Source organism: Littorina saxatilis, linkage group LG2 (assembly GCF_037325665.1).
Source record: "Littorina saxatilis isolate snail1 linkage group LG2, US_GU_Lsax_2.0, whole genome shotgun sequence".
NCBI classification, from domain to species: Eukaryota; Metazoa; Mollusca; class Gastropoda; order Littorinimorpha; family Littorinidae; genus Littorina; species Littorina saxatilis.
In genome coordinates this window covers 65,056,941-65,084,386 of record NC_090246.1, presented here as the reverse complement: position 1 = coordinate 65,084,386, position 27,446 = coordinate 65,056,941, and the positions used below count along the sequence as shown (strand labels likewise).

The 27,446-nt window shown below is 41.9% G+C and overlaps 1 protein-coding gene across 1 annotated transcript in view; it reads left to right on the top strand.

Moving 5' to 3' along the window:
* The window catches only part of LOC138959540 (uncharacterized), a 110,752-nt gene that overhangs the window by 22,301 nt on the left and 61,005 nt on the right, over positions 1-27,446 (top strand). Inside the window, exons 3-7 of the mRNA XM_070331057.1 lie at positions 8,604-8,683; positions 15,525-15,635; positions 17,435-17,475; positions 23,497-23,604; positions 25,583-25,686. Of these exons, the coding sequence (XP_070187158.1) occupies positions 8,604-8,683; positions 15,525-15,635; positions 17,435-17,475; positions 23,497-23,604; positions 25,583-25,686 (444 nt within the window). The remainder of the gene's footprint in view (positions 1-8,603; positions 8,684-15,524; positions 15,636-17,434; positions 17,476-23,496; positions 23,605-25,582; positions 25,687-27,446) is intronic.

The following is a 27,446-nucleotide window of genomic DNA, read 5'->3' as shown; positions in this document are numbered from 1 at the left end:
TGAAAGAGAGAGAGAGAGACTAAGAAAGAGAGAGAGAGAGACTAAGAAAGAGAGAGAGAGACTAAGAAAGAGAGAGAGAGACTAAGAAAGAGAGACAGAGAGAGAGACTAAGAGAGAGAGACAGATAGAGAGACTAAGAGAGAGAGACAGAGAGAGAGACAGAGACAGACAGAGACAGACAGTCAGATAGACAGACAGTCAGATAGACGGATAGACGGAGAGACAGATAGACAGACAGACAGACAGACAGACAGAGCAACTGACAACAGACATACAGACAGAGAGATACGGACAGACAGACAGAGAGACAGACAGTCTCTTGGAGACAAACAGGCAGACAGACACTGTTCCGCCGCTTTGGTAATTATATGGGTGTAGCAGAACCCGCGCCGTCGGCAGAGGGATAGTTACAATCACTACTACTCTTTAAAAGTATGGGTTTGTGTGAACCCGCGCCATCGGTAGTGTTTATGTAAATTATCATAATCAATTAATTTTAATGTTTTGTCATGTACACACTAAAAATTTGCAGACAGAGAGCAAATTAGGTGTGTGAGAGATACTTAAAATTTCAAAACGATACCTTTAATGGTTCCAGAGTTACAATGATTTTAGTGTGTCTCTGGGTACAGGTGAACCCAGGAAGCACGGCAAAGGTTAAAGTTTGGACGCAACACCAGAACGAGTCTGACCGCTAGAGAAAGACAGAGTCAGACTCGGCGAAAGACAAACCACACGGGGGATAACCGGCTATACAGTGGTAAGCTGGTGTACGGTGAGTAACACTCGATTCGGCCTGCATTTTCCAGTTTTACCACAAAGTTGTTGATTTCTGTCTAGATTAAAGGTGACCTACTGCATCTGCGATGACTAACTTTGTTTCGAAATGCATAATATGTCAAAGAAGGATTTGCGTTTTCCCGTATTTAAATGTTAAAACGAGAAATCGTGGTGACGAAGCACCGGAAATGGCTGCTCGGTGGGTTTCAAATGTAGAAATACGCTTGTTTTTACAAAACCAGCTCGTATTCAGCTTCGGTACGGGAGTCTTAGTGACAAAGGAATCATACTTGATGCAAAGGAGTGCTATTGTCGGGTTGGAATCATTCGTTAGAGCGTGTAGGCGAGAGGCGGTCAAATATGCGAGATGATCGTACACCGGGTTGAAGACCGTCGCGAATGGGGCCTCAGACCCATAATCCGGTTTGATGCATAATTTTCTGTTGAACTAGATATTCGAACACTCTCTCTCTCTCTCACTTCCTCTTTCTGTCTCTGCCTGTCTGTCTGTCTGTCTGTCTGTCTGTCTGTCTCTGTCTCTGTCTCTCTCTCAGCAGTCTCTCACTGTTTCGTCACTGAATAGTCGTCGGTTGCTAATCCCCCCCCCCCATTTTTACCTTCAATATAATGTTGAATAGGTGTGGCTGTCATCCGTTAAGCAGCCAGCATAGAACAATACACAGTACTTTGGGGGAAAGGAGGCACACGATTAGGAGGTAGTTGTCCTGGATCATGACTTTTTTCAGGCAACGAAGTCATTCGGCGCTTAGTGTTTTCCGGGTAATTTTGTACGAGTCCATCTCTCAACATAGAGAGAACTCACGTGATCCAATATTATCATGAGCTAGTACAAAATGCTGCGGAAAAAATGTAAGAAGGTTTTCTGCAATAAAAGGACAGCACCGTTTTACCGCAGCATTATTTATTTCAATTTTACTGCAGTAAAATGTTTTGCTGCGGAAAAAGATGCTTCGGCGGATGATAACATTATTCAGAAATGCTGCAGAAAACCCGTTTTTCTGCTGTATTTCTGTTTTTCCGCAGAATAGCTGAATGAAGTCATAATCCGAAAAGGATGGATATGTAGTCTCTGTTTCCGCGGCCTTTTATACTTGCTCATTATCACTTGAGTTGTCTCTCTGTTGAGAGATGGACTCGTCCTAAATTACCGAGAATTTTCGGAGCGCCGAATGAGTTCGTTGTCGGAAGTTCAAAGTTGCAAACTTACGCTGGTAACACACTTACCTGTCAGCAGCATTATCAAATTTGCATAGACGGACGCAGTAGTCCACTTCGTTTTCGATTTGCTTCAAAAATTATTCTCGCTTCTGATTGGGTTACTGTGGAGCAAGCTATTATATCCTGTCCTGAGGGGGGGGGGGGGGGGGGGGGGCGGCGGCGAATACAAACGCTACTTAACAAGATCGTTAGTTTTTCTGGGTAAAAAAAAACCTGTCACAGGTTATTCGGAAGAAACAAGTATTCCCAATAAATCCGCGGAAAAACATGTAAACATTATGTTGCGGAAAAACTACTTTCAGATGGAAACTAGGCAAACCATTAGGATGTAATTTTCCTTAGCGTACATATTATCACTTTTTCAGTTTTCCTGCGAAAAAACCCACAGAAATGATGTAAAAAAAAAACCGGTTTATCTGCAGCATTTTTGAATTAATGTCATCATCCGCAGAAGCATAGTTTTTTTCCGCAGCAAAGGTTTTCTAAAGCAAATGTTTACATATTTTTCCGCGGCATTATTGGGAAACACTTATTCTTCTTTTTACCCAGAAAACACTGAGCGCCGAATGACTTCGTTGACTGAATAAAGTCATAATCCGCTAAGGACGACTACCTCCTAACCATATGCCTCCTTTCCCCCTCAAAGTATTGCTGACTGGCTAACAGATGACAGCCACTCCTATTCAACATTATACATGTATTGAAGGTTAGTCGGGAGGGGGGGAGGAGGGGGTAAAGGGGGGGGGGGGGCATTTTAGCAACCGACGACTATTCAGTGACGTACAGAGAGAGACTGCTGAGAGAGAGAGAGAGAGAGAGAGAGAGAGAGAGAGAGAGAGAGAGAGAGAGAGAGAGAGACAGAGAGAGACAGAGAGAGAGACAGAGAAAGAGACAGAGACAGAGACAGACAGAGACTGAGAATGTTCTAAAAGTCTAGTTTAACAGAAAATTATGCATCAAACCGGATTATGCGTCTGCGGCCCCATTCGCGACGGTCTTCAACCCGGTGTACGATCATCTCGCATATTTGACCGCCTCTCGCCTGCACGCTCTAGCGAATGATTCCAACCCGACAATAGCACTCCTTTGCATCAAGTATGATTCCTTTGTCACTAAGACTCCCGTACCGAAGCTGAATACGAGCTGGTTTTGTAAAAAGAAGCGCATTTCTACATTTGAAACCCACCGAGCAGCCATTTCCGGTGCTTCGTCACCACGATTTCTCGTTTTAACATTTAAATACGGGAAAACGCAAATCCTTCTTCAACATATTATGCATTTCGAAACAAAGTTAGTCATCGCAGATGCAGTAGGTCACCTTTAATCCAGACAGAAATCAACAACTTTGTGGTAAAACGGGAAAATGCAGGCCGAATCGAGTGTTACTCACCGTACACCAGCTTACCACTGTATAGCCGGTTATCCCCCGTGAACCAGGACCAAGTCCAGAAGCTTGTGGCAAAAAGTGAGAAAAACGGGGAAGCCTGAAGACAGGAGACCCCACTCAAACGGAAATCGTCCTATCTCATCTCCTGCTTAAGATGAGAATAAAGGAAGAAAGTCGAAGTCCGAAGCCACAAGAAAACGGAAAGCAACAACCATCACCGCAAACAGGTGGAATGGCTGTTGCACCAGCCGAGGCTAAAAAATCTGGATGCCCGAAGGTCAGCCGTTGTTCCAAAACTCAGACGTACCTATGAAGCGTCTGAAAGAAACAACCTCTCCGGTAAAACCGGAAGTGCCACTGCAGCAGCCCGTGGCTGAACTACTGTTACACTAACTGAGGACTGAAGCAGTATACCCGAAGAACAGCGCTAGATCCGACCAGAAGAGACCTCAGCGGGTGCTCGAGCTGATGGGCCTAGATCACTGTTAAAAGATCGGACTGACAAATAAGCAAATATGCACACATAAGATCGATGGGAGTCGCCCGACCTCACCACTCCCACAAACTATTGGCTGTGTACAGAGACCATCCAATGAAAATTGCAAGGAGGAGACCCCCCCCCCCCCCCCCCGCCATCGCCAAAGTGGAGGGCGGAGGAGGGGGGGGGGGTGTGATCGGGGGCACTTCCTTGTGGGGAAAGGCTTGCTGCTAGGGCTGCCCTTCTCCCTGCCCGAAAGTGATCTATTTCTCGACAATCGAGAATCAGGCAGAGACTGCCTAGTGGCCGCCGGCTTAAATTGTCCAGAGGCCTGAGCATGCTTCCTCTGAGGAGGCTAGCTCTGTTTTAACCCTTGTAGAGAAAAGTCAGAGATCTGCTGATCTCTATTCGACTGAATCTACCTTTCTTTTCTGGTATAAACACCAAAGTTCAAAAAGTAGGTCCCTCTACCCCGAGCAAAGCCCAAGTGTCTCTCCTAGCCTGCTCAAAAAACTGAGAATGCGAGAGAAACAAGTCCCTCCGACACCTGACTGTAAAGTGAGGTGAAGGGAGGACAGCCCCTTTTTACATTTAGTCAAGTTATGACTAAATGTTTTAACATAGAGGGGGGAATCGAGACGAGGGTCGTGGTGTATGTGTGTGTGTGTGTGTATGTGTGTGTGTGTGTGCGTGCGTGCGTGTAGAGCGATTCAGACCAAACTACTGGACCGATCTTTATGAAATTTGACATGAGAGTTCCTGGGTATGATATCCCCATACTTTTTTTTCATTTTTTTGATAAATGTCTTTGATGACGTCATATCCGGCTTTTCGTGAAAGTTGAGGCGGCACTGTCACGCTCTCATTTTTTAACCAAATTGGTTGAAATTTTGGTCAAGTAATGTTCGACGAAGCCCGGACTTCGGTATTGCATTTCAGCTTGGTGGCTTAAAATTTAATTTATGACTTTGGTCATTAAAAATCTGAAAATTGTAAACAAAATTTTTTTTTTTATAATACTATCCAAATGTACGTTCATCTTATTCTCCATCATTTGCTGATTCCAAAAACATATAAATATGTTAAATTTGGATTAAAAACAAGCTCTGAAAATTAAATATATAAAAATTCTTATCAAAATTAAATTTTCGAAATCAATTTAAAAACACTTAATTTCATCTTATTCCTTGTCGGTTCCTGATTCCAAAAACATATAGATATGATATGTTTGGATTGAAAACACGCTCAGAAAGTTAAAACGAAGAGAGGTACAGAAAAGCGTGATATCCTTCTCAGCGCAACTACTACCCCGCTCTTCTTGTCAATTTCACTGTCTTTGCCATGAGCGGTGGACTGACGATGCTACGAGTATACGGTCTTGCTGCGTTGCATTGCGTTCAGTTTCATTCTGTGAGTTCGACAGCTACTTGACTAAATGTTGTATTTTCGCCCTACGCGACTTGTTTGCTCTTCGTTCACCCTAACAGGGCTGACTAAAAGAGTGGAGATGTCATCAGAGTCCTGATACACGCTAAGTGTGAAAGGTTCAGTGACTCCGGGAAAGAGCGCGAGGGCGCTCTGACGATCATCTCCGAAAAAGAGGCAAATTCCAAAAACTGATGTCCAAAATCCTCTAAGTTCCTGCATTACCAGTAAAGGTGTATGCGGAAGAGCAAAGACGCCAGCAAGTTCCGACCCAGCTTCAGAAAAGAGAACTTCTTATAACAAGAAGAAACCAAAACCGAAGCCTGTGTAGCCGAAGACAGCCAAGGCTGAGCGTGTTCCGGAACTGACCCGTGAATAACGAGTAGCAGAACCGGAACCCGTGGATACCACTTCAGGTAGGAGATTGACTAGCCAAAAACCTGCGAAAGGTGGTACCCACATTGAAGGAGACTATGGAACCGGAAGTAGGAAAAAAACTCCTCCTTCGCGGAACGGAAGTCCGACATCGCTGAATGCAACCAAAGAGGAAGCCGATGTACCTCCATAAAATATCTGGAAGTAACCTCCGTCGAGACCTCGAGAGAAGCCAAGAGCTTCGACGGAAATCCAGAACATGTCTGATCGTTGGCTAAAGACTGTATAACAGAATAGCCAAGAGAACTGACACGGCCTAAGTCACAGTTGCCAGTGGAAAACTACTGAACGGGATGACCGGAAAACCGGAAACCCGTCCACCCGGAAACCGTCCTGTCTCAACCCCTCCTAAGAGGGTAAGAAAAAGAGGAGGTAACATCCGAAGCCACCAGACATAGAGAGTAGACGCAACACCCAACCAGTGAAGAGACTACTTGTCACGGCCGAGGCTGAAAGCCTGAATGCCCGTAGGCCAGCAGCTGTTCCTCACTCACTGACATCCCAAAAGGAAGTGTTAGTAAGAAGAACAATGAATCCGGACAAAGCCAGAAACGCAACAGACAAAACCGCACAATGCGGAAGCAAAGGTTGCGTGGACTGAGGCCGGAAGCCCGAACGCCCGTAGGCCAGACAACGGTCAACTCCAGGAAAGAACACACAGTGTAATTACAAAGGAGGACCTATGGTTCCGGTAAACCGGAAGCGAAGCGCCAGCGGCTACCGCCCTTGCACTGAAAACGCCGATGCCCGCAACGGGACAAAGGAGAGATCAAAACAGTGCCGCCGGCGCTGAAAGGGGTGTCGACCCAACGCCAGTATGGTGAAAAGAAGATTCCCCTAACAGCCCATAGGGCGGATGCTGATCCTCGCTCACCGACATCCGTGAAGGAGTGTTCGTAAGAGGAAAAGCGAATCCGGACTGAGCCGGAAACACAACGGACGAAACCGCACCATGATGCGGAAACGAAGGTTGCGATGACTGGGGCCGGAAGCCCGAACGCCCATAGGCCATTCAGCGGTCAACTCCAGGAAAGAACACACAGTGTAATTACAAAGGAGGACCTATGCTGCCGGTAAACCGGAAGCGCAGCGCCAGCGGCTACCGCCCTTGCTCTGAAAGCGCCAATGCCCGCAACGGGACAAAGGAGAGGTCAAAACAGTGCCGCCGGCGCTGAAAGGGGTGTCGACCCAACACCAGGGTGGTGAAAAGAAGACTGCCCTAACAGCCCATAGGGCGGATGCTGATCCTCGCTCACCAACAATCCGTGAAGGAGTGTCCGTAAGAGGAAAAGCAAATCAGGACTGAGCCGGAAACGCAACGGACGAAACCGCACCATGATGCGGAAACGAGGGTTGCGATGACTGGGGCCGGAAGCCCTGATGCCCGGAGGCCAGTCCACGGTCAACTCCAGCCACCACCTCTGAGTGTGAGTGTGAAGGAGGACCTTCGCTTCCGGGAAAACCCGTAAGCGCGACTCCCGAAGGAAACCGCCCTTGCTCAGAGCCGAACGCACACTCAATGTGTAACGGACGAAACTGAACAGGAAACGCAACAAACGAAACCGCACCATGATGCGGAAACGAAGGTTGCGATGACTGGGGCCGGAAACCCTGATGCCCGGAGGCCAGTCCACGGTCAACTCCAGCCACCACCTCTGAGTGTGAGTGTGAAGGAGGACCTTCGCTTCCGGGAAAACCCGGAAGCGCGACTTCCGAAGGAAACCGCCCTTGCTCAGAGTCGAACGCACACTCAATGTGTACTGGACGAAACTGAACAGGAAAAAGGGAGTGACCCTTGCCAAGTGAGCTCCGTCCCAGCAGGGACCGTCCGGTGGCTTCACTAGAGCCGGTGGACAAGCTCGCATACCTTGTAAGCTTCCAGAGGAAGCAGAAGTAGCAGAAGTTCCGGCATCACCGGATGCCGTCGCAACCGGAAAGGAAACGGAAGCCAACGAGCGAGAAACGCTCACCGCCGGCGGATGTACAAGGCTTGTAGCAGGTGTAGCACGCTTCAATTCACGCGCACTAAATTGCGTATCTCTGGAACAAGAAAGCTCAACAGAGAAGTAACAAGAGACGCTTGCCCGTCTGACGAAACGGACGAGCAAGCAGACGCAAGTAGAAGAACGACCCCCGACAACGCATGTTCGTCAGGGGAAGAAAAGGTAACAGACATGATAGTGTTAATCTCTTTGTCCGAAAGGACCACTAACACGGGAGGTATAGGAACCGCAGAAGACGATTAAGGCTTAACTTTGCCCTTGACGTCGCCCTTGCCCCGTTTACTACCGTTATCTGCCATGCCGGCCGAAAATACAAATGGCGGCCAACAACAACAACAAGTTACTGACGAAAATTCGCAAGTCCAAAAGGACGGAAAATTATCAATAACAAGCCAAAATATTCTTACTAAAAGCAAGACAAAATGGAAAGAGCTCACCAACTACACGGTAGAAGACAAGCAGACGGGTAGGTGGTCGGTGGGAGTCAAAAACTCCAACAAACCACACAGAGCCTTCAAAAGACGACCTCTCCTCAGAGTCTGAAAAAGTCGTATGAGGATTCCACGTGGTGTAGCAGTGGAATTGACGTCACATACCCCGGTACGGGAGGTAACTCCCTGGGTATATGGTCATTACCATTGCTATGTTTACCTTTTTGTGGTTGGGTTGCTTCCCTTTAAAATTGTTTAAGACGGGTAGCCTTTTCAGACCTTAGCATTTCAGACTGCGTCAATGCTTTTATGTGATTCGGAGTAAGAATATGTAATTTAATCAAAGTTCATATAATTACGACAATCGATCGACGAATTAAATCAATCAACCAATCAGTCATTCAATCAGTCACTCTTTCTCCTAGTTTGAAAGCCTCGACATGTTCAATGACAGCACTCTTTGCTTTGAAGAAGAGTCTGCAGATGATCTCCACGACCAACTGCAGTGAGTACACATGAGTACTTCATGCGTGTGTGATTGGGGGGGGTCTTGTGTAAAGTAAACAGTTTATTTGCTTGTCTATCGTTTGCTTTGGGGCTATTTTCATTTTGTGTGCTTTTTGTGTGTGCAGTTAGTCTTTCTTTCTTTATTTGGTGTTTAACGTCGTTTTCAACCACGAAGGTTATATCGCGACGAGGGAAAGGGGGGAGATGGGATAGGGGAAAGGGGGGAGATGGGATAGAGCCACTTGTTAAGTGTTTCTTGTTCACAAAAGCACTAATCAAAAAATTGCTCCAGGGGCTTGCAACGTAGTACAATATATGACCTTACTGGGAGAATGCAAGTTTCCAGTACAAAGGACTAAACATTTCTTACATACTGCTTGACTAAAATCTTTACAAACATTGACTATAATCTATACAAGAACCACTTAACAAGGGTTAAAGGAGAAACAGAATCCGTTAGTCGCATCATACGACATGCGGGGTGCAGAGAAATAAGGATGTGGAAAAGAAGACTTTTGGTAAGTGAAATAAAGGTGATGGATCCAGTCAGGTAGAAATAAGACAACAAGAAAAGAATTGGAAAACTGCAGGAAATAGTAGGGAGAGTTTTCTTGGAAGGAAATATAGGTGAAAGGACTGGTAAGGCAGAAATAAGACAAAAGAAGAGAAGAAACAGAACCGTTAGTCGCCTCTTACGACATGCTGGTTAGCATCGGGTAAATTCTTTCTAGTCCCAACCAATATGGGACTCCCCCTAACCCGCGGGGGGGGGGGGGGGGGGGGGGGGGGGGTGTGCAGTTAGGCTCGCTGTCCATTTTGTTTTGTTTTGTTGTTATTGTAAGTTGCATGCAGGCTGATTCAACCCTTTTTACATTTAGTCAAGTTTTGACTAAATGTTTTAACGTAGAGGGGGGAATCGAGACGAGGGTCGTGGTGTGTGTGTGTGTGTGTCTGTCTGTCTGTCTGTGTGTGTAGAGCGATTCAGACTAAACTACAGGACCGATCTTTATGAAATTTGACATGAGAGTTCCTGGGTATGAAATCCCCATACGTTTTTTTCATTTTTTCAATAAATGTCTTTGATGACGTCATATCCGGCTTTTCGTGAAAGTTGAGGCGGCACTGTCACGCTCTCATTGTTCAATCAAATTGGTTGAAATTTTGGTCAAGTAATCTTCGACAAAGGCCGGGGTTTGGTATTGCATTTCAGCTTGGTGGCTTAAAAACTAATGAGTGAGTTTGGTCATTAAAAATCTGAAAATTGTAAAAAAAATAATTTTTTTATAAAACGATCCAAATTTACGTTCATCTTATTCTTTATTATTGTCTGATTCCAAAAACATATGAATATGTTATATTTGGAATAAAAAACAAGCTCGGAAAATTAAAAATATAGAAATTATTATCAAAATTAAATTGTCCTAATCAATTCAAAAACACCTTCATCTTATTCCTTGTCGGTTCCTGATTCCAAAAACATATAGATATGATATGTTTGGATTAAAAACACGATCAGAAAGTTAAAACGAAGAGAGGTACAGAAAAGCGTGCTATCCTTCTCAGCGCAAGTACTACCCCGCTCTTCTTGTCAATTTCACTGCCTTTGCCGTGCGCGGTGGACTGACGATGCTACGAGTGTTGCATTGCGTTCAGTTTCATTCTGTGAGTTCGACAGCTACTTGACTAAATGTTGTATTTTCGCCTTACGCGACTTGTTACATTTAGTCAAGTTTTGACTAAATGATTTAACATAGAGGGGGGAATCGAGACGAGGGTCGTGGTGTATGTGCGTGTGTGTGTGTGTCTGTCTGTCTGTGTGTGTGTGTGTGTGTGTGTGTGTAGAGCGATTCAGACTAAACTACTAGGCCGATCTTTATGAAATTTGACATGAGAGTTCCTGGGTATGATATCCTCAGACCTTTTTTTTTCATTTTTTTGGATAAATGTCCTTGATGAGGTCATATCCGGCTTTTCGTGAAAGTTGAGGCGGCTCTGTCACGCTGTCATTTTTCAACCAAATTGGTTGAAATTTTGGTCAAGTAATCTCCGACGAAGCCAGGACTTCGGTATTGCATTTCAGCGTGGTGGCTTAAAAATTAATTAATGACTTTGGTCATTAAAAATCTGAAAATTGTAAAAAAAATATGTTTTTTATAAAACGATCCAAATTTACGTTTATCTTATTCTCCATCATTTGTTGATTCCAAAAACATATAAATATGTTATATTCGGATTAAAAACAAGCTCTGAAAATTAAATATATAAAAATTATTATCAAAATTAAATTTTCCAAATCAATTTAAAAACACTTTCATCTTATTCCTTGTCGGTTCCTGATTCCAAAAACATATAGATATGATATGTTTGGATTAAAAACACGCTCAGAAAGCTAAAACGAAGAGAGGTACAGAAAAGCGTGCTATCCTTCCCAGCGCAACTACTACCCAGTTCTTCTTGTCAATTTCACTGCCTATGCCGTGAGCGGTGGACTGACGATGCTACGAGTATACGGTCTTGCTGCGTTGCATTGCGTTCAGTTTCATTGTGTGAGTTCGACAGCTACTTGACTAAATGTTGTATTTTCGCCTTACGCGACTTGTTTTTATTACATTTAGTCAAGTTTTGACTAATTGTTTTAACATAGAGGGGGAATCGAGACGAGGGTCGTGGTGTGTGTGTGTGTGTGTGTGTGTGTGTGTGTGTGTGTGTGTGTGTGTGTGTGTGTGTGTGGAGCGATTCAGACTAAACCACTGGACCGATCTTTATGAAATTTGACATGAGAGTTCCTGGGAATGATATCCCCGGACATTTTTTTCTTTTTTTCGATAAATGTCTTTGATGACGTCATATCCGGCTTTTAGTAAAAGTTGAGGCGGCACTGTCACACCCTCATTTTTCAATCAAATTGATTGAAATTTTGGCCAAGCAATCTTCGACGAAGGCCGGACTTCGGTATTGCATTTCAGTTTGGTGGCTTAAAAAATTATTTAATGACTTTGGTCATTAAAAATCTGAAAATTGTAAAAAAACCAAAATTTTTCATAAAACGATCCAAATTTACTTTCATCTTATTTTTCATCATTTTCTGATTCCAAAAACATATAAATATGTTATATTTGGATTAAAAACAAGGTCTGAAAATTAAAAATATAAAAATTATGATTAAAATTAAATTTCGGAAATCGTTTCAAAAACTATTTCATCTTATTCCTTGTCGGTTCCTGATTCCAAAAACATATAGATATATATGATATGTTTGGATTAAAAACATGCTCAGAAAGTTAAAACGAAGAGAGGTACAGTAAAGCGTGCTATGATGCACAGCGCAACCGCTGCCGCGCCAAACAGGCTCGTCACTTTCACTGCCTTTTGCACTAGCGGCGGACTACGTTCAGTTTCATTCTGTGAGTTCCACAGCTTGACTAAATGTAGTAATTTCGCCTTACGCGACTTGTTGGGTGTTCACATTTTGTTTTGGAGGGCCCCGATTCCCTTTTTACATTTAGTCAAGTTTTGACTAAATGTTTTAACATAGAGGGGGGAATCGAGACGAGGGTCGTGGTGTATGTGTGTGTGTCTGTGTGTCTGTCTGTCTGTCTGTCTGTCTGTCTGTCTGTCTGTCTGTCTGTGTGTGTGTGTGTGTGTGTGTGTGTGTGTGTGTGTGTGTGTGTGTGTAGAGCGATTCAGACTAAACTACTGGACCGATCTTTATGAAATTTGACATGAGAGTTCCTGGGTATGATATCCTCAGATGTTTTATTCATTTTTTTGATAAATGTCTTTGATGACGTCATATCCGGCTTTTCGTGAAAGTTGAGGCGGCACTGTCACGCTCTCATTTTTCAACCAAATTGGTTGAAATTTTGGTCAAGTAATCTCCGACGAAGCCCCGACGTCGGTATTGCATTTCAGCTTGGTGGCTTAAAAATTAATTAATGACTTTGGTCATTAAAAATCTGAAAATTATAAAAAAAATATTTTTTTTATAAAACGATCCAAATTTACGTTCATCTTATTTTCCATCATTTTCTGATTCCAAAAACATATAAATATGTTATATTTGGATAAAAAACAAGCTCTGAAAATTAAAAATATAAAAATTATGATCAAAATTAAATTTTCGAAATCAATTTAAAAACACTTTCATCTTATTACTTGTCGGTTCCTGATTCCAAAAACATATAGATATGATATGTTTGGATTGAAAACACGCTCAGAAAGTTAAAACGAAGATAGGTACAGAAAAGCGTGCTATCCTCAGCGCAACTACTACCCCGCTCTTCTTGTCAATTTCACTGCCTTTGCCATGAGCGGTGGACTGACGATGCTACGAGTATACGGTCTTGCTGCGTTGCATTGCGTTCAGTTTCATTCTGTGAGTTTGACAGCTACTTAACTAAATGTTGTATTTTCGTCTTACGCGACTTGTTTGTTGTTGTTGTTGTTGTTGTCTTGCTGTCCAACATCCAGTGCAATGTTTTGCATGCTCGTGTGCTTTACTATTACTGTGGTTGCGCAGAGAACGGTCGACAACTCCGCAAGACACCGAGTGACCGTGTCCTCCTTGTGTGTGTGTGTGTGTGTGTGTGTGTGTGTGTGTGTGTGTGTGTGTGTGTGTGTGTGTGTGTGCGATTTAGAGAAAACTACTGAGCCGATCTTCATGAGACTTTACATGAGCGATTCTGCAAATGATATCCACAGTTTTTCGTTCGTACACCGGATGTTTCCGTTCTTACAGCGTCATTTTCGGCACTTGGTCGAGGAAAAAATTTGCAGTGAATCGTGTGGGCAGCGCACTCTCATGATATTGCAAGAATTAAGTAACAAATTGATTGGGCTATGTGTACAATAAAATGTGAAAGTCGACTTTATGGTTACACATGCGGGTTAAACGTGGCAGTATTGCATGATTTTCCAACATTTTCTTGTTTTTCTCGCTCTGTAATCAAAACTGACATTACGACATTACGCTTGAACAGAAATTTATAGAAACGAGTTGCTTTTGTACAATCACTTGTTTTTTGAAAACATGCAGATTCCGTTCGTACGCCACGATTCAGAACGTACAAAATAACATGTTTTCGTTTGTTCGTTCGTACGAAAAGCGTTTCAGACAGAAACAGCTAGGCCCCCACTTAAAGTTATGTGTGTTCCAATGGTCGTCATATAGCACAGAGTACGCCTACGAGTGATATTGGACCTATGTGAACCATAAGATGTATTGAATTTACATCAACCAAAATCACGAATGTCATATAACGCGCACGAACGGAAACAATTTGATGAAAGTGTTACGAACGGACACCTGTTTTCGTCAAAACAGTTTGATGCAAATTCAATATATCTTATAGTTCACATAGGTCCAATATCACTCGTAGGCGTACTCTGTGCTATATTATTATTATTATTATTATTGTGATCATTTTTATGCGCCTAATCTAGATATAGCCCTAGGCGCTTACATATTAATTTCTGCCGTTTGAAATGGAATTTTTTACAGACAGACAGACAAACAGACATTTTTTACACACAATATATAACGCATTCACATCGGCCAGTAAAGCTCAGTAGCCTATTAGGCGAGCATTCACCTTTCACGGCCTTTATTCCAAATCAAACGGGTATTTGGTGGACATTTTTATCTATGCCTATACAATTTTGCCAGGAAAGACCCTTTTGTCAATCGTGGGATCTTTAACGTGCACACCCCAGTGTGGTGTACATATGACGACCATTGGAACACACATAACTTGTGGTGGGGGCCTGTTTCTGCCTGATCTAACGAATGTGTACGAACGGAAACGCTTTTCGTACGAACGGAAACATGTTTTGTTGTACGAACTGAATCATGGCGTACGAACAGAATCTGCATATTTTCAAAAAACAAGTGATTGTACGGAAGCCATGGGATTTTAGAAACTTCTGTTCAAGCGAAATGTAATAACAGGCAATGGTTTTGGTGCTCATGTACAAATCAGGGGTCAGTTTTGATTACATAGCGAGAAAAACAAAGAAAATGTTGGAAAATCATGCGTTTGACCCGCGTGTGTAATCATGAAGTCGACTAGCACCTTTGCATTTATTGTACACATAGCCCAACCAATTTGCTACTTTATTCTTGCAATATCACAAAAGTGCGCTGCCCACACGATTTACCGCAATTTTTTTCCTCGACCAAGTGCCGAAAAAGACGCTGTACGAACGGAAAGATCTGGTGTACGAAAGATATAGCCGGAATCAGTTGACACACGTGGGACCGCTGCGTGTTGCGTGTTGAAATTAGGTGTTTTCACGTTGTGATCGAACGAATACATAAATTACTTGTTTGTGTCTTTACTGAAGTGTGTTTGGATAATATTTTCATTTCTGTTTGAAACTCTATTATGTGATCTGTCAAAAGGCAAAACATGTTTTTGTTTATTTGTTTGTAATACAGTTGAGTTATAAGGGGTTTGATCTTGATACATGTTGATGATGTTATTAAGTATTATAATTTTGATGTATCTTTGGATGCTGAACGCCAGACTATTTAATAAGAAACGTACCGAAACAAGAGAAGGCATGGACAGATAACGGAAAGTAATACAATAAGTCAAAAAGACAAAGTTATACTCAACACCACAAAACCAAAACACATTTTCCTTTTTATCGGTTTTGTACAAAAGGAATCGCTAAGAGAGAAAAAAAAATGCGTGTCCTGTCATTGCCAAAACCTGATTTGACCAAGCGGATTCTTGTTTTGGGGTACGTCCCTTCAGTGTAGTGTAAATTTATGTGTGTGCGGTTTGTTGTGCTAATGTTTCGAAGGACGCCTCAATGTGACTCTCTTTCTATTTCAGAAACTTCTTGGTTTTTTTCTCCAAAGCTGTAACACAGACGAGACAGCTGTCTGGCATGCTACTTGACAGACCGGGATCACCAAAAAAGAAATCTAAACCATCCACATCTAAGTGAGTGTACAAGCTCAATAGATACTTTATCACACGGTAAACAGGCATGAGTTTTGAAGTTTTGTTGTCGTCGTGTATTCCTGATAAGAAGGGTGTTGTAACGCGTTTTGTCAAAATGTAAAACATTTTACAAAACGCGGGGCGCGCCCCGTGTTTTGTCAAAACATTTTTACAAAACGCGGGGCGCGCCCCGTGTTTTGTCAAAACATTTCACACTTTGTTACAAAACACGGGGCGCGCCCCGCGTTTTGTAAAAACGTTTTGACAAAACGAGTGGCGCGCCCACAAGACCCCTTATCTTCTTTGAAATTGGAAGTCAAGAAAACTTAGAATCTTCACCATCAAATAATTTCCAAATTGTGTGTCTGTCTGTTTGTATGCTACTCATGCAAATCCACAGTTCAATTAAAAGTCATTTATTTCCTTTTACCCCGATTATTTAAAATATCCTGAATGAAGACCAATATTTGTTTTTGTGTGTTGGTTTGCTTGATAGTTTGATTTGTTGCAATTAAAGGGACAATCAAACAAAAGTCTTTAGGATCATTACATTGTCAGTGGGCATGAATCGTCGCCACCCCCCCCCCCCCCTCCCCCCCCCCCCCCCAAAAAAAAAAATCTGCAAGATGCATTGTTTTGCTTATCTTATAGTCTGCTTTTTCACATTTAAAGGGGTTTCCAGCGGGAGTCAGTGAGAACATAATTTTAAGTCATATAAATGTAAACAAAGATTTTCTGAACGAATATTTTTTTTAGTGTGCGTGTTTGTGTTGCCTTGTGTGATAGCCTGATTTTGCTTAGTTAAATGGACATCAAAGCGGAAACAAATTTGATAATTTCAACGTCATATAAAATGTAAACAAAGATCTTCTGATCAAAAACAACATCTGCTTCTTTGTATATATATGTGGGATAGTTTCATTTTGGTGTTAGTTAAAAGGACATCCAAGCGGAAGTCAATGGGGCCATTTTAAGGTTATATAAATTGTAAACAACGATCTTCTGAACGAAGAATTTTTTTTTTTTGCTTCTGTAATAGTCTGAATTCTCGCAGTTAAAAGGACATTCAGATAAAAGTCATTTTGTTCAATTTAACTCAAAATGTAAATATCCTGAATGACGACCATTTTGTTTTTGTGTTCTGGTTTGCTTGATAGTCTTATTTTTTGCAGTTAAAGCGACAATCAAGTGGAAGTCAGTTGCCATTAATCGTCGCCGAAATAAATGAAATTTTCTGCACGATGCATTATTTTGCTTGTGTTATAGTCTGCTGTTTTGCGTTTAAAGGGGTTTTCCAGCGGGAGTCAGTGATATGATAATTTTAACGTCATATAAATGTAAACAAAGATTTGCTGGCACCTTCAGACATGTCTTTCATCTTGACCAACCAATTGACAACCTCGTTGGCTACATTTTTTTTAATTAATCAATTCCCTGTATAACAGCTTGCTGTAAAACTGAAACTGGATGATAGCCCAGAATTCTAGGGTTATTACATTTTGACAAAACGCGTGTTTGAGCCCCCTGCGTTTTGTAAAAAGTTTTTACATTTTGACAAAACGCGTTAGAACAAAGGGTCTGAGAGTTGAGCAGCAAGATATTTGTGTGTGCATCCCATATTCGGCGACTCTACGTTATTTCAGGTCATCACTTTGACACACATACGGGGATGAAAGTTACCGTGAGGCAATCTTGAATTCCTAAACAAGTAATGCGTATAGACTGTTTAAAGAAAACTAGAAAATCAGTGTTGCGTGCATTCTATTTGAAGAACATGTTATGTTTTGTCTTCTCTTCAGGCCAGTCGAATTGAAGATACCGAAACATTGCATACCTTCCGGTAAGTCAGTTATCGGTATTTGTGACCCTCCACCACGGAATGAGTCGCATGTCACCTTTGCATGATTTTCATATTTTTACATTTTTATAAAGAGTTTTTTATGCTCTATCCAGTGGTGAAAACCGTTTTAGAAAAGAGCAAAAACTGTTTGAGTTATAAGCCTGTGACTAAGGTGAGCCTCACACTGTTACCAGACACTCCCCGGACCTTTATTAAGCCTAGCGCAGAACCGCGCGAGGTGACATGCGACTCATTTCGTGGTGGAGGGTCACATTTGATTGCTAATAAACTCATGCCAAAAAAGTTAGCAACCTTGATATTATATCCCAAAACGCACAATAAATTCATTAAAGCTTATTCAACTGCTAGTCTCAATTGATCTAAGTTTAAATTAATCAAGTATTGTCCTATTTTACTAACACAACCTTTCTTTAATAGGACAAGATCTTACAACAACGTGTTCAATTTCACGCAAGAATAAAGGTTCCAAATCAGGGAATTCAGGTTTAAGAACAAGTTTGAAAATAAAGTGACAAAGAACCTAAACGGCAAGGCGAAACTAATCATTTGTGGGGAAGCATGAAGCATATTCTTCTGTCTGGTATTTGTATTCATGTGCAATGCGTGTTCCCCAACGCTCTGCTTATTTTCAGCAGTGTGTGTTATCTCCCCTAGCTTTAATTATTTCACTTTATTTCTTCCAAATGCTGCACTTTTGCCGTTCGAGCTGTTTCTTCAAAACGTACCACATTCTTCTCGGATAGTCATAGGGCACGGGGGATAACCGGCTATACAGTGGTAAGCTGGTGTACGGTGAGTAACACTCGATTCGGCCTGCATTTTCCCGTTTTACCACAAAGTTGTTGATTTCTGTCTGGATTAAAGGTGACCTACTGCATCTGCGATGACTAACTTTGTTTCGAAATGCATAATATGTCGAAGAAGGATTTGCGTTTTCCCGTATTTAAATGTTAAAACGAGAAATCGTGGTGACGAAGCACCGGAAATGGCTGCTCGGTGGGTTTCAAATGTAGATATACGCTTGTATAAATTTACAAAACCAGCTCGTATTCAGCATCGGTACGGGAGTCTTAGTGACAAAGGAATCATACTTGATGCAAAGGAGTGCTATTGTCGCGTTGGAATCATTCGTTAGAGCGTGTAGGCGAGAGGCGGTCAAATATGCGAGATGATCGTACACCGGGTTGAAGACCGTCGCGAATGGGGCCTCAGACGCAAAATCCGGTTTGATGCATAATTTTCTGTTAAACTAGATATTCGAACACTCTCTGTCTCTCACTTCCTCTTTCTGTCTCTGCCTGTCTGTCTGTCTGTCTGTCTGTCTGTCTCTGTCTCTGTCTCTCTCTCTCAGCAGTCTCTCGCTGTTTCGTCACTGAATAGTCGTCGGTTGCCAAATCCCCCCCCCCCCCCCACTTTTACCTTCAATGTAATGTTGAATTGGTGTGGCTGTCATCCGTTAGCCAGCCAGCATAGAACAATACACAATACTTTGGGGGAAAGGAGGCACACGATTAAGAGGTAGTTGTCCTGGATCATGACTTTTTTCAGGCAACGAAGTCATTCGGCGCTTAGTGTTTTCCGGGTAATTTTGTACGAGTCCATCTCTCAACAGAGAGGGAACTCACGTGATCCAATATTATCATGAGCTAGGACAAAATGCTGCGGACAAAATGTAAGAAGGTTTTCTGCAATAAAAGGACAGCACCGTTTTACCGCAGCATTATTTATTTCAATTTTACTGCAGTAAAATGTTTTGCTGCGGAAAAAGATGCTTCGGTGGATGATAACATTATTCAGAAATGCTGCAGAAAACCCGTTTTTCTGCTGTATTTCTGTTTTTCCGCAGAATAGCTGAATAATCCAAAAAGGATGGATTTGTAGTCTCTGTTTCCGCGGCCTATTATACTTGCTCATTATCACTTGAGTTGTCTCTCTTTTGAGAGATGGACTCGTCTTAAATGACCGAGAATTTTCGGAGCGCCGAATGAGTTCGTTGTCGGAAGTTCAAAGTTGCAAAATTACTCTGGTAACACACTTACCTGTCAGCAGCATTATCAAATTTGCATAGACGGACGCAGTAGTCCACTTCGTTTTCGATTTGCTTCAAAAATTATTCTCGCTTCTGATTGGGGCACTGTGGAGCAAGCTATTATATCCTGAGGGGGGGGGGGGGGGGGGGGGGTCGGGGCCGGATACAAACGCTACTTTAACAAGATTGTTAGTTTTTCTGGGTAAAAAACAACTGTCACAGGTTATTCGGAAGAAACAAGTATTCCCAATAAATCCGCGGAAAAACATGTAAACATTATGTTGCGGAAAAACTACTTTCAGATGGAAACGAAGCAAACCATTAGGATGTAATTTTCCTTGGCGTACGTATTATCACTTTTTCAGTTTTCCTGCGAAAAAACCCACAGAAATGATGTAGAAAAAAACGGTTTATCTGCAGCATTTTTGAATTAATGTCATCATCCGCAGAAGCATAGTTTTTTTCCGCAGCAAAGGTTTTCTAAAGCAAATGTTTACATATTTTTCCGCGGCATTATTGGGAAACACTTATTCTTCTTTTTACCCAGAAAACACTGAGCGCCGAATGACTTCGTTGACTGAATAAAGTCATAATCCGCTAAGGACGACTACCTCCTAACCATATGCCTCCTTTCCTCCTCAAAGTATTGCTGACTGGCTGAGTTGCTTCCCTTGCTCGCGAGCACAGGCCCCCACATCTGGCCCCCAGATGCGCGACGGGTAGGCCTGTAGTAGAGTACGCTATGGGGAAAACGCAAATCCTTCTTCAACATATTATGCATTTCGAAACAAAGTTAGTCATCGCAGATGCAGTAGGTCACCTTTAATCCAGACAGAAATCAACAACTTTGTGGTAAAACGGGAAAATGCAGGCCGAATCGAGTGTTACTCACCGTACACCAGCTTACCACTGTATAGCCGGTTATCCCCCGTGTAGGGGGTGTGACGGATTGACGCACACCGTAGGTTCTCTGAGGCATACATCGGTGTGCTTGATAACAGTCACAGATTTACATATCGGCCTACTCACTCGCCCCTGACGAGAATGTTGGTCTAGCATAGGACAAAACGATTCCTGCACGATCATTCTTGACGTCATCGTCCTAAAAATGTAAAGTCCTAGGTAGAGTAGCCTTGCAGAAAGGCATGATGACGTCGCGCGAGACTCCATCCCTTCAATTGCTGGCGATAACATGGTGGGTTTTCATGTGCAAAGCCTCCTAACATACTGAATCACAGAATGAATAATGTGTCGCCAAGTGACGTCATTGTTTTCATATATTTCAAAATCCGTACTCAGCAACCAGCCGAATAACGCTACAGTTGTTTCGGCAGATGCTAGCAGCAGTTACAAAGATACACCGTTCTGTAACTGCCTTAAAATTACAGTTCCAACTATATGTCACCTTAATGAATCATTTGTTGACACACCGTGCCATTTCTGACACATGTAGCAAGTGACAAACATAAACAAGAAAAATGTTCATTCAAAATGAACAGCGTCGATGCAATGTCCACCAAAGATTTATTTTGGGAAGTGTTAAAAGGTTAGGGTCAAAAGTCAATGAATTGCATGTTGTGCTGGATATATAAATTGTTTATTTCAGTCAATGCTTGCTATGAATTGATCAAACAGCCACAAGAAAAAACAAGTCGCGTAAGGCGAAATTACTACATTTAGTCAAGCTGTGGAACTCACAGAATGAAACTGAACGTAGTCCGCCGCTGGTGCAAAAGGCAGTGAAAGTGACGAGCCTGTTTGGCGCGGTAACGGTTGCGCTGTGCTTCATAGCACGCTTTACTGTACCTCTCTTCGTTTTAACTTTCTGAGCGTGTTTTTAATCCAAACATATCATATCTATATGTTTTTGGAATCAGGAACCGACAAGGAATAAGATGAAATAGTTTTTAAAACGATTTCGGAAATTTAATTTTGATCATAATTTTATATTTTTAATTTTCAGAGCTTGTTTTTAATCCAAATATAACATATTTATATGTTTTTGGAATCAGAAAAGGATGAAGAATAAGATGAACGTAAATTTGGATCGTTTTATAATTTATTTATTTTTTTACAATTTTCATATTTTTAATGACCAAAGTCATTAATTAATTTGTAAGCCACCAAACTGAAATGCAATACGGAAGTCCGGCCTTCGTCGAAGATTGCTTAGCCAAACTTTCAATCAATTTGATTGAAAAATGAGGGTGTGACAGTGCAGTCTCAACTTGTACAAAAAAGCCGGATATGACGTCATAAAAGACGTTTATAAAAAAAAAAACCAAAAAAAAAACCGTCCTGGAATATCATTCCCAGGAAGTCTCATGTCAAATTTGAATCGTTCTACACACACACACACAGACAGACACACACACACACACACACACACACACACACAAACACACTAAAATACACACACACACACACACACACACGCACATACACCAAGACCCTCGTCTCGATTCCCCCCTCTATGTTAAGACATTTAGTAAAAACTTTTTAATTAAAAAATAGAGCTTGTTTGAAACAGGTAGAAAGGAAGAGTTGATATTGCAATATCTGTACGTGGGAATGTGGTGAAAAAGAGTGCTAAAAGTAGTAAGTCGGCCTCAGATCCATTTCAAATATTTATTGCAGAAAAACAAAATACAAATTAAAAACAAAACCACAGAACCATTACCAGGTGTCATAGGAATGTTTGAAAACAATAGTTTTAATTTTACACTGTAAATACAGGTATCAGAATTAAACACCTCAAATTGGCACATGCATAATGAATCACCTGGAATTGCAACAGGGAGATACTGAAGTAATTGGAAACAAACACTTGAAATTGACAGAGAAACAATTGAAAATATATTACTGACATGAGCGTACAATGTTTTAATGGAAGTGCATTTTTAGCACGAAGCATCCGCAGGAGGATGCACTAACAATTACATAGTGCCACAAAATGTGTACGGACATTTCACAACCGTGCATTATTAGCACAGAACACATACATGGGGGCGCACAAAACATTATTGTACCATGATGATGATCGGGATTGTTGAAGATCTTTTCTTGTGCAAGGCGCCCCTGTATGACCGCAACTGATCCAACCGGCCGCATCTGAACAAACGACGTCGAAACGGCGCAAAACACGTCCTCTCGGTTGGTCTCGGATTGACTCGGCTCCTCTCGGTCTTTTTTTTTTTGTGTCTTTTTTTCTTTTCCTTATGGTCGGAGTGGTATATTTATGTACATCTTAGATTAAAAAAAACACCCGAAAGCTGTGTTTAATCGTTTCGCGTAAATTGTACATTTTTTTTCCGCTTTGAAATTGTTTTGGCTTGGAGAGTCAGCGCGCTTTGGCTTGGAGACTAATTCTCCACAGGCACGTTCTTCCCAACCACAGATACCAGCGTCGTCCGCGACGCTGGAATGACCAAAACGTATATTTTGCCATAGTAGTGACACTCTGTGCACACGTTACGTTTTACACGTGAAAATCGTAAATTTGTACTCACGGGAAGTCAAACAGACACGCTTTCAATACATAATATCGATAGAGCTCACTTATTAAACAAAGTTAATAAATGATGTTTTAACAAAAGAGTTTGCAAAGTTTTGGAGCTTGACTTTAGAAAGCACAGACGGCAGAAGCGAGTCTGACTCTTTGTGTGTGTGTGTGTGTGTGTGTGTGTGTGTGTGTGTGTGTGTGTGTGTGTGTGTGTGTGTGTGTGTGTGTGTGTGTGCATGCATGTTTCTACGTGTGTGTGTGTGTGTGTGTGTGTGTGTGTGTTTATACGTGTGTGTGTGTGTGTGTGTGTGGGTGGGTGTGTGTGTTTCTACGTGTGTGTGTGTGTGTGTCTACGTGTGTGTGTGTGTGTGTGTGTGTGTGTGTGGGTGTGTGTGCTATCTGTGATTACTTGGATATGCGTCTGTCTGTCTGTCCGTTGTTTGGCTGTCTATCCGTTGGCCTGTTACAGCGGGCGTCATGAGCAAGAACCAGGCGAAGTTCAAGTGGTCAGTGCAAAAATTATACGACCTACTTCTGCTCTGCAAAGAAATGACTGGCAGCTTGAACAACCAGCACAGTGAGTAAATCATGTTTTCTCTGTTTAATAAAACGACAAATAACTCGCAGGCCAATTTCTGTAAATAATTCCGAGTTATCCCATGACCTGCCTCTTTGTCTCTGTTAGCTGAGGAGGTGATTATTCTGAAATATTCATTGAATGTGTGGAACTTTCACTTTGTTCAAGCTTGATATTGCATGGTACGCAGAACTGCAACGTTCAAAATGTGAAAAACGTTACAAGTGTGGCAGTTCTCCTAATTCTACAGCTTACTATGTGAGTTGTTCTTCAGTACTGGTGACAGAAAGGGGGAAAAGTGTTCCAAATTCAAATCTCTAGTTTTGTTTTTGAAATATAGCTTTTCATAAAGCAGAAATACTGTAGTATCTGATGTACATAAGACAAAATCGCTGGTTCACATGGTTCTTACATAATCTAACTTTTAAAGCTAGTTCTTGTGTGTCTGTGTGTATGTTTGTATGATGACGATAGGACCCGCAACGGCTGCACGGACTGAGACAGAAATTGCAGAGAATGTTATTTGCCACTCGAGTCGTGCCCTAGTGCAATGCAAATCTATTCCTAGTCTACTGCTAACTCTTTTCTTTTCCTAAGATTCCGGCTTGACTGGTCAATAAATAACTCAACAGTAACAGAACAAGAACTCAATCAATGTGAACGTCAATCAGCCATAGAGGGAGCCCACGCTTCAGTTGTATAGTTCTAACAAAAATTTATTTTACAAAAAGGTCAAGTGACCAGCATAAATAGTATACATCAATACAAAAGTACATAATACAAATCCCAAGTGCCGGCACACGCTTTCAACCAAGTAAAAGATTAGTGTTAATTAAAAGGCACCAAATCTCCCAACCCGCGCTTGCTAACTACGTGGAGGTCTTGCAGCCCGGCGCCTAACTAGCTATGTTTGATCCCGTACAGGATATATTTATTCGCTAACTAACTATAATTTGGGTAGGTATAATTCCGGAAAGGATGCTACTTACTTTTCTGGCTACAAACGGAAGAACAGTTCTTTCATCACCAGGCTAAGAATTTATTACATTTGCTGTCTAAGACTTCTAGACTCTAGATTTTGTTCGTTGTGAAACCAAGGCCGAAGCCCTATCTCGCCAACGAAAGTTTGACCCTAAATCACAAAGTGCTACTCCTATTTATGAACGGTGCAATGCGATGTCCAAACCCGACTGCAATGGGTTTAACAAGCGCACGCACGTCCTCTGGTTTAAATCCCACCTACCTATCTAAGTTTGTCGGACCTAACCGGGCCGGTTTGGTTTATTTTCTATCTGTCTACGATGATTTTTCTCCTATCTTTCTTTTGGATATTTCGGAACCAGACAGTTTGACCAGCCCGAAATGTTGTGGATCGCCCTTTGAAACTAAATCTACTCCTACTCTGCCTATTTAAATGAAAGAGAATCTCAAGATTCTTTACTGCTAGCAATCCGCTATATATAGGTCATATAGGTTTTCGCATCCATGGGAGGTAATCGGAACCGACCAAACAGACTGAGCCAGTAGTGAGACATATGTCGTGAGAACCAGGTGACAGTATATGTAAAGTAGCGCGACAATCAGCCTAAGGGTTAGCTAACTAACATTATTGCTTCCGCTATAATTATTATATATCAGGAAAGCTGGCACTAGCGATAACAATCCAGATTCTACTCTGAACTGTCATGACTGTTGCAAACTGTATCGTGCTGATGGCAATCCCGTCACACAAGTAAAGGTTTTGTCCGGCTGATGGTCAATTCTGGAAGTAGGAGCAACAAGTATTACATTAGCAAGTATGTACGCCCACACACACACACACACACGCGCATACACACACAAACAACCCCCTGAACCCCCCCCCCTCCTCCCCACTCGCCCTCTCCCGAATCAAGACAATCAGCCGCCTTAAATTGGCCTTCCGCACCATTTAGCCCTGACTTCACTCTCTGCTCTGTGGTTTTCTGTGCACATGCAGCCTTGGAGTGCGGCTTGCAGTTGTTCGCCAACATGATGGAAGCCGTCGAGAGCAACTTTGACGACGTGGCAGCCATGGACGGTTGCCTTGCCGACCTCCACAAGGTCTGCACAGTCATAGAATAGACATTTCTGATCAGTAGACAGTGGCGGATTTAGGGAAGGGGGGGGGGGGGGGGGGGTGGGTGGGGCAAAGGGGGCCCGGGCCCGGGCCCCCCCTTCAGGGAAAAAAAACAAGTCGCGTAAGGCGAAATTACTACATTTAGTCAAGCTGTGGAACTCACAGAATGAAACTGAACGCACTGCATTTTTTCACAATGACCGTAGTCCGCCGCTTGTGCAAAACGGAGTGAAACTGACGAGCCCTGTTTAGCGCGGCAGTCAGTGGTTTCGCTGTGCTGCATAGCACGCTTTTCTGTACCTCTCTTCGTTTTAGCTTTCTGAGCGTGTTTTTAATCCAAACATATCATATCTATTATGGTTTTGGAATCAGGAACCGACAAGGAATAAGATGAGATTGTTTTTAAATCGATTTCGGAAATTTAATTTTGATCATAATTTTTATATTTTTAATTTTCAGAGCTTGTTTTTAATCCAAATATAACATATTTATATGTTTTTGGAATCAGGAAATGATGTAGAATAATATGAACGTAAATTTAGATCGTTTTATATAATAAACACATTTATTACAATTTTCAGATTTTTAATGACCAAAGTCATTAATTAATTTTTAAGCCACCAAGCTGAAATGCAATACCGAAGTCCGGCCTTCGTCGACAAAAATGTCAATCAATTTGATTGAAAAATGAGGGTGTGACAGTGCCGCCTCAACTTTTACAAAAAGCCGGATATGACGTCATCAAAGACATTTATCGAAAAAATGAAAAAACAATCTGGGGATATGGATATCATATCCAGGAACTCTCATGTAAAATGTCATAAAGATCGGTCCAGTAGTTTACTCTGAATCGCTCAACACACAGACACAGACACACAGACACAGACACACACAGACACACACACACACACACACACACACACACACACACACACACACACACACACACACACACACACACTCACAGACAGACACACATACACCACGACCCTCGTATCGATTCCCCCTCTATGTTAAAACATTTAGTCAAAACTTGACTAAATGTAAAAAGAGAGAGAGAGAGAGAGAGAGAGAGAGAGAGAGAGAGAGAGAGAGAGAGAGAGAGAGAGAGAGAGAGAGAGATGATTAAATGACAGTGTCTGAGCTCAGGTGGCCCTAGATTGCAGCATTTTGCTTCTGGGAATGATATCCCCGGACGTTTTTTTTCTTTTTTTCGATAAATACTTTTGATGACGTCATATCCGGCTTTTTGTAAAAGTTGAGGCGGCACTGTCACACCCTCATTTTTCAATCAAATTGATTGGAATTTTTGTAAAGCAATCTTCGACAAAGGTCGGACTTCGGTATTGCATTTCAGCTTAGTGGCTTAAAAATTAATTGATGACTTTGGTCATTAACAATCTGAAAATTGTAATAATTATTATGTATATAAAACGATCCAAATTTACGTTCATCTTATTCTACATCATTTCCTGATTCCAAAAACATATAGATATGTTATATTTGGATTAAAAACAAGCTCTGAAAATTAAAAATATAAAAATTATGATCAAAATTAAATTTCCGAAATCGATTTAAAAACAATTTCATCTTATTCCTTGTTGGTTCCTGATTCCAAAAACATATAGATATGATATGTTTGGATTAAAAACACGTTCAGAAAGTTAAAACGAAGAGAGGTACAGAAAAGCGTGCATGCAGCACAGCGAAACCATTACCGCGCTGAACAGGCTCGTCAGTTTCA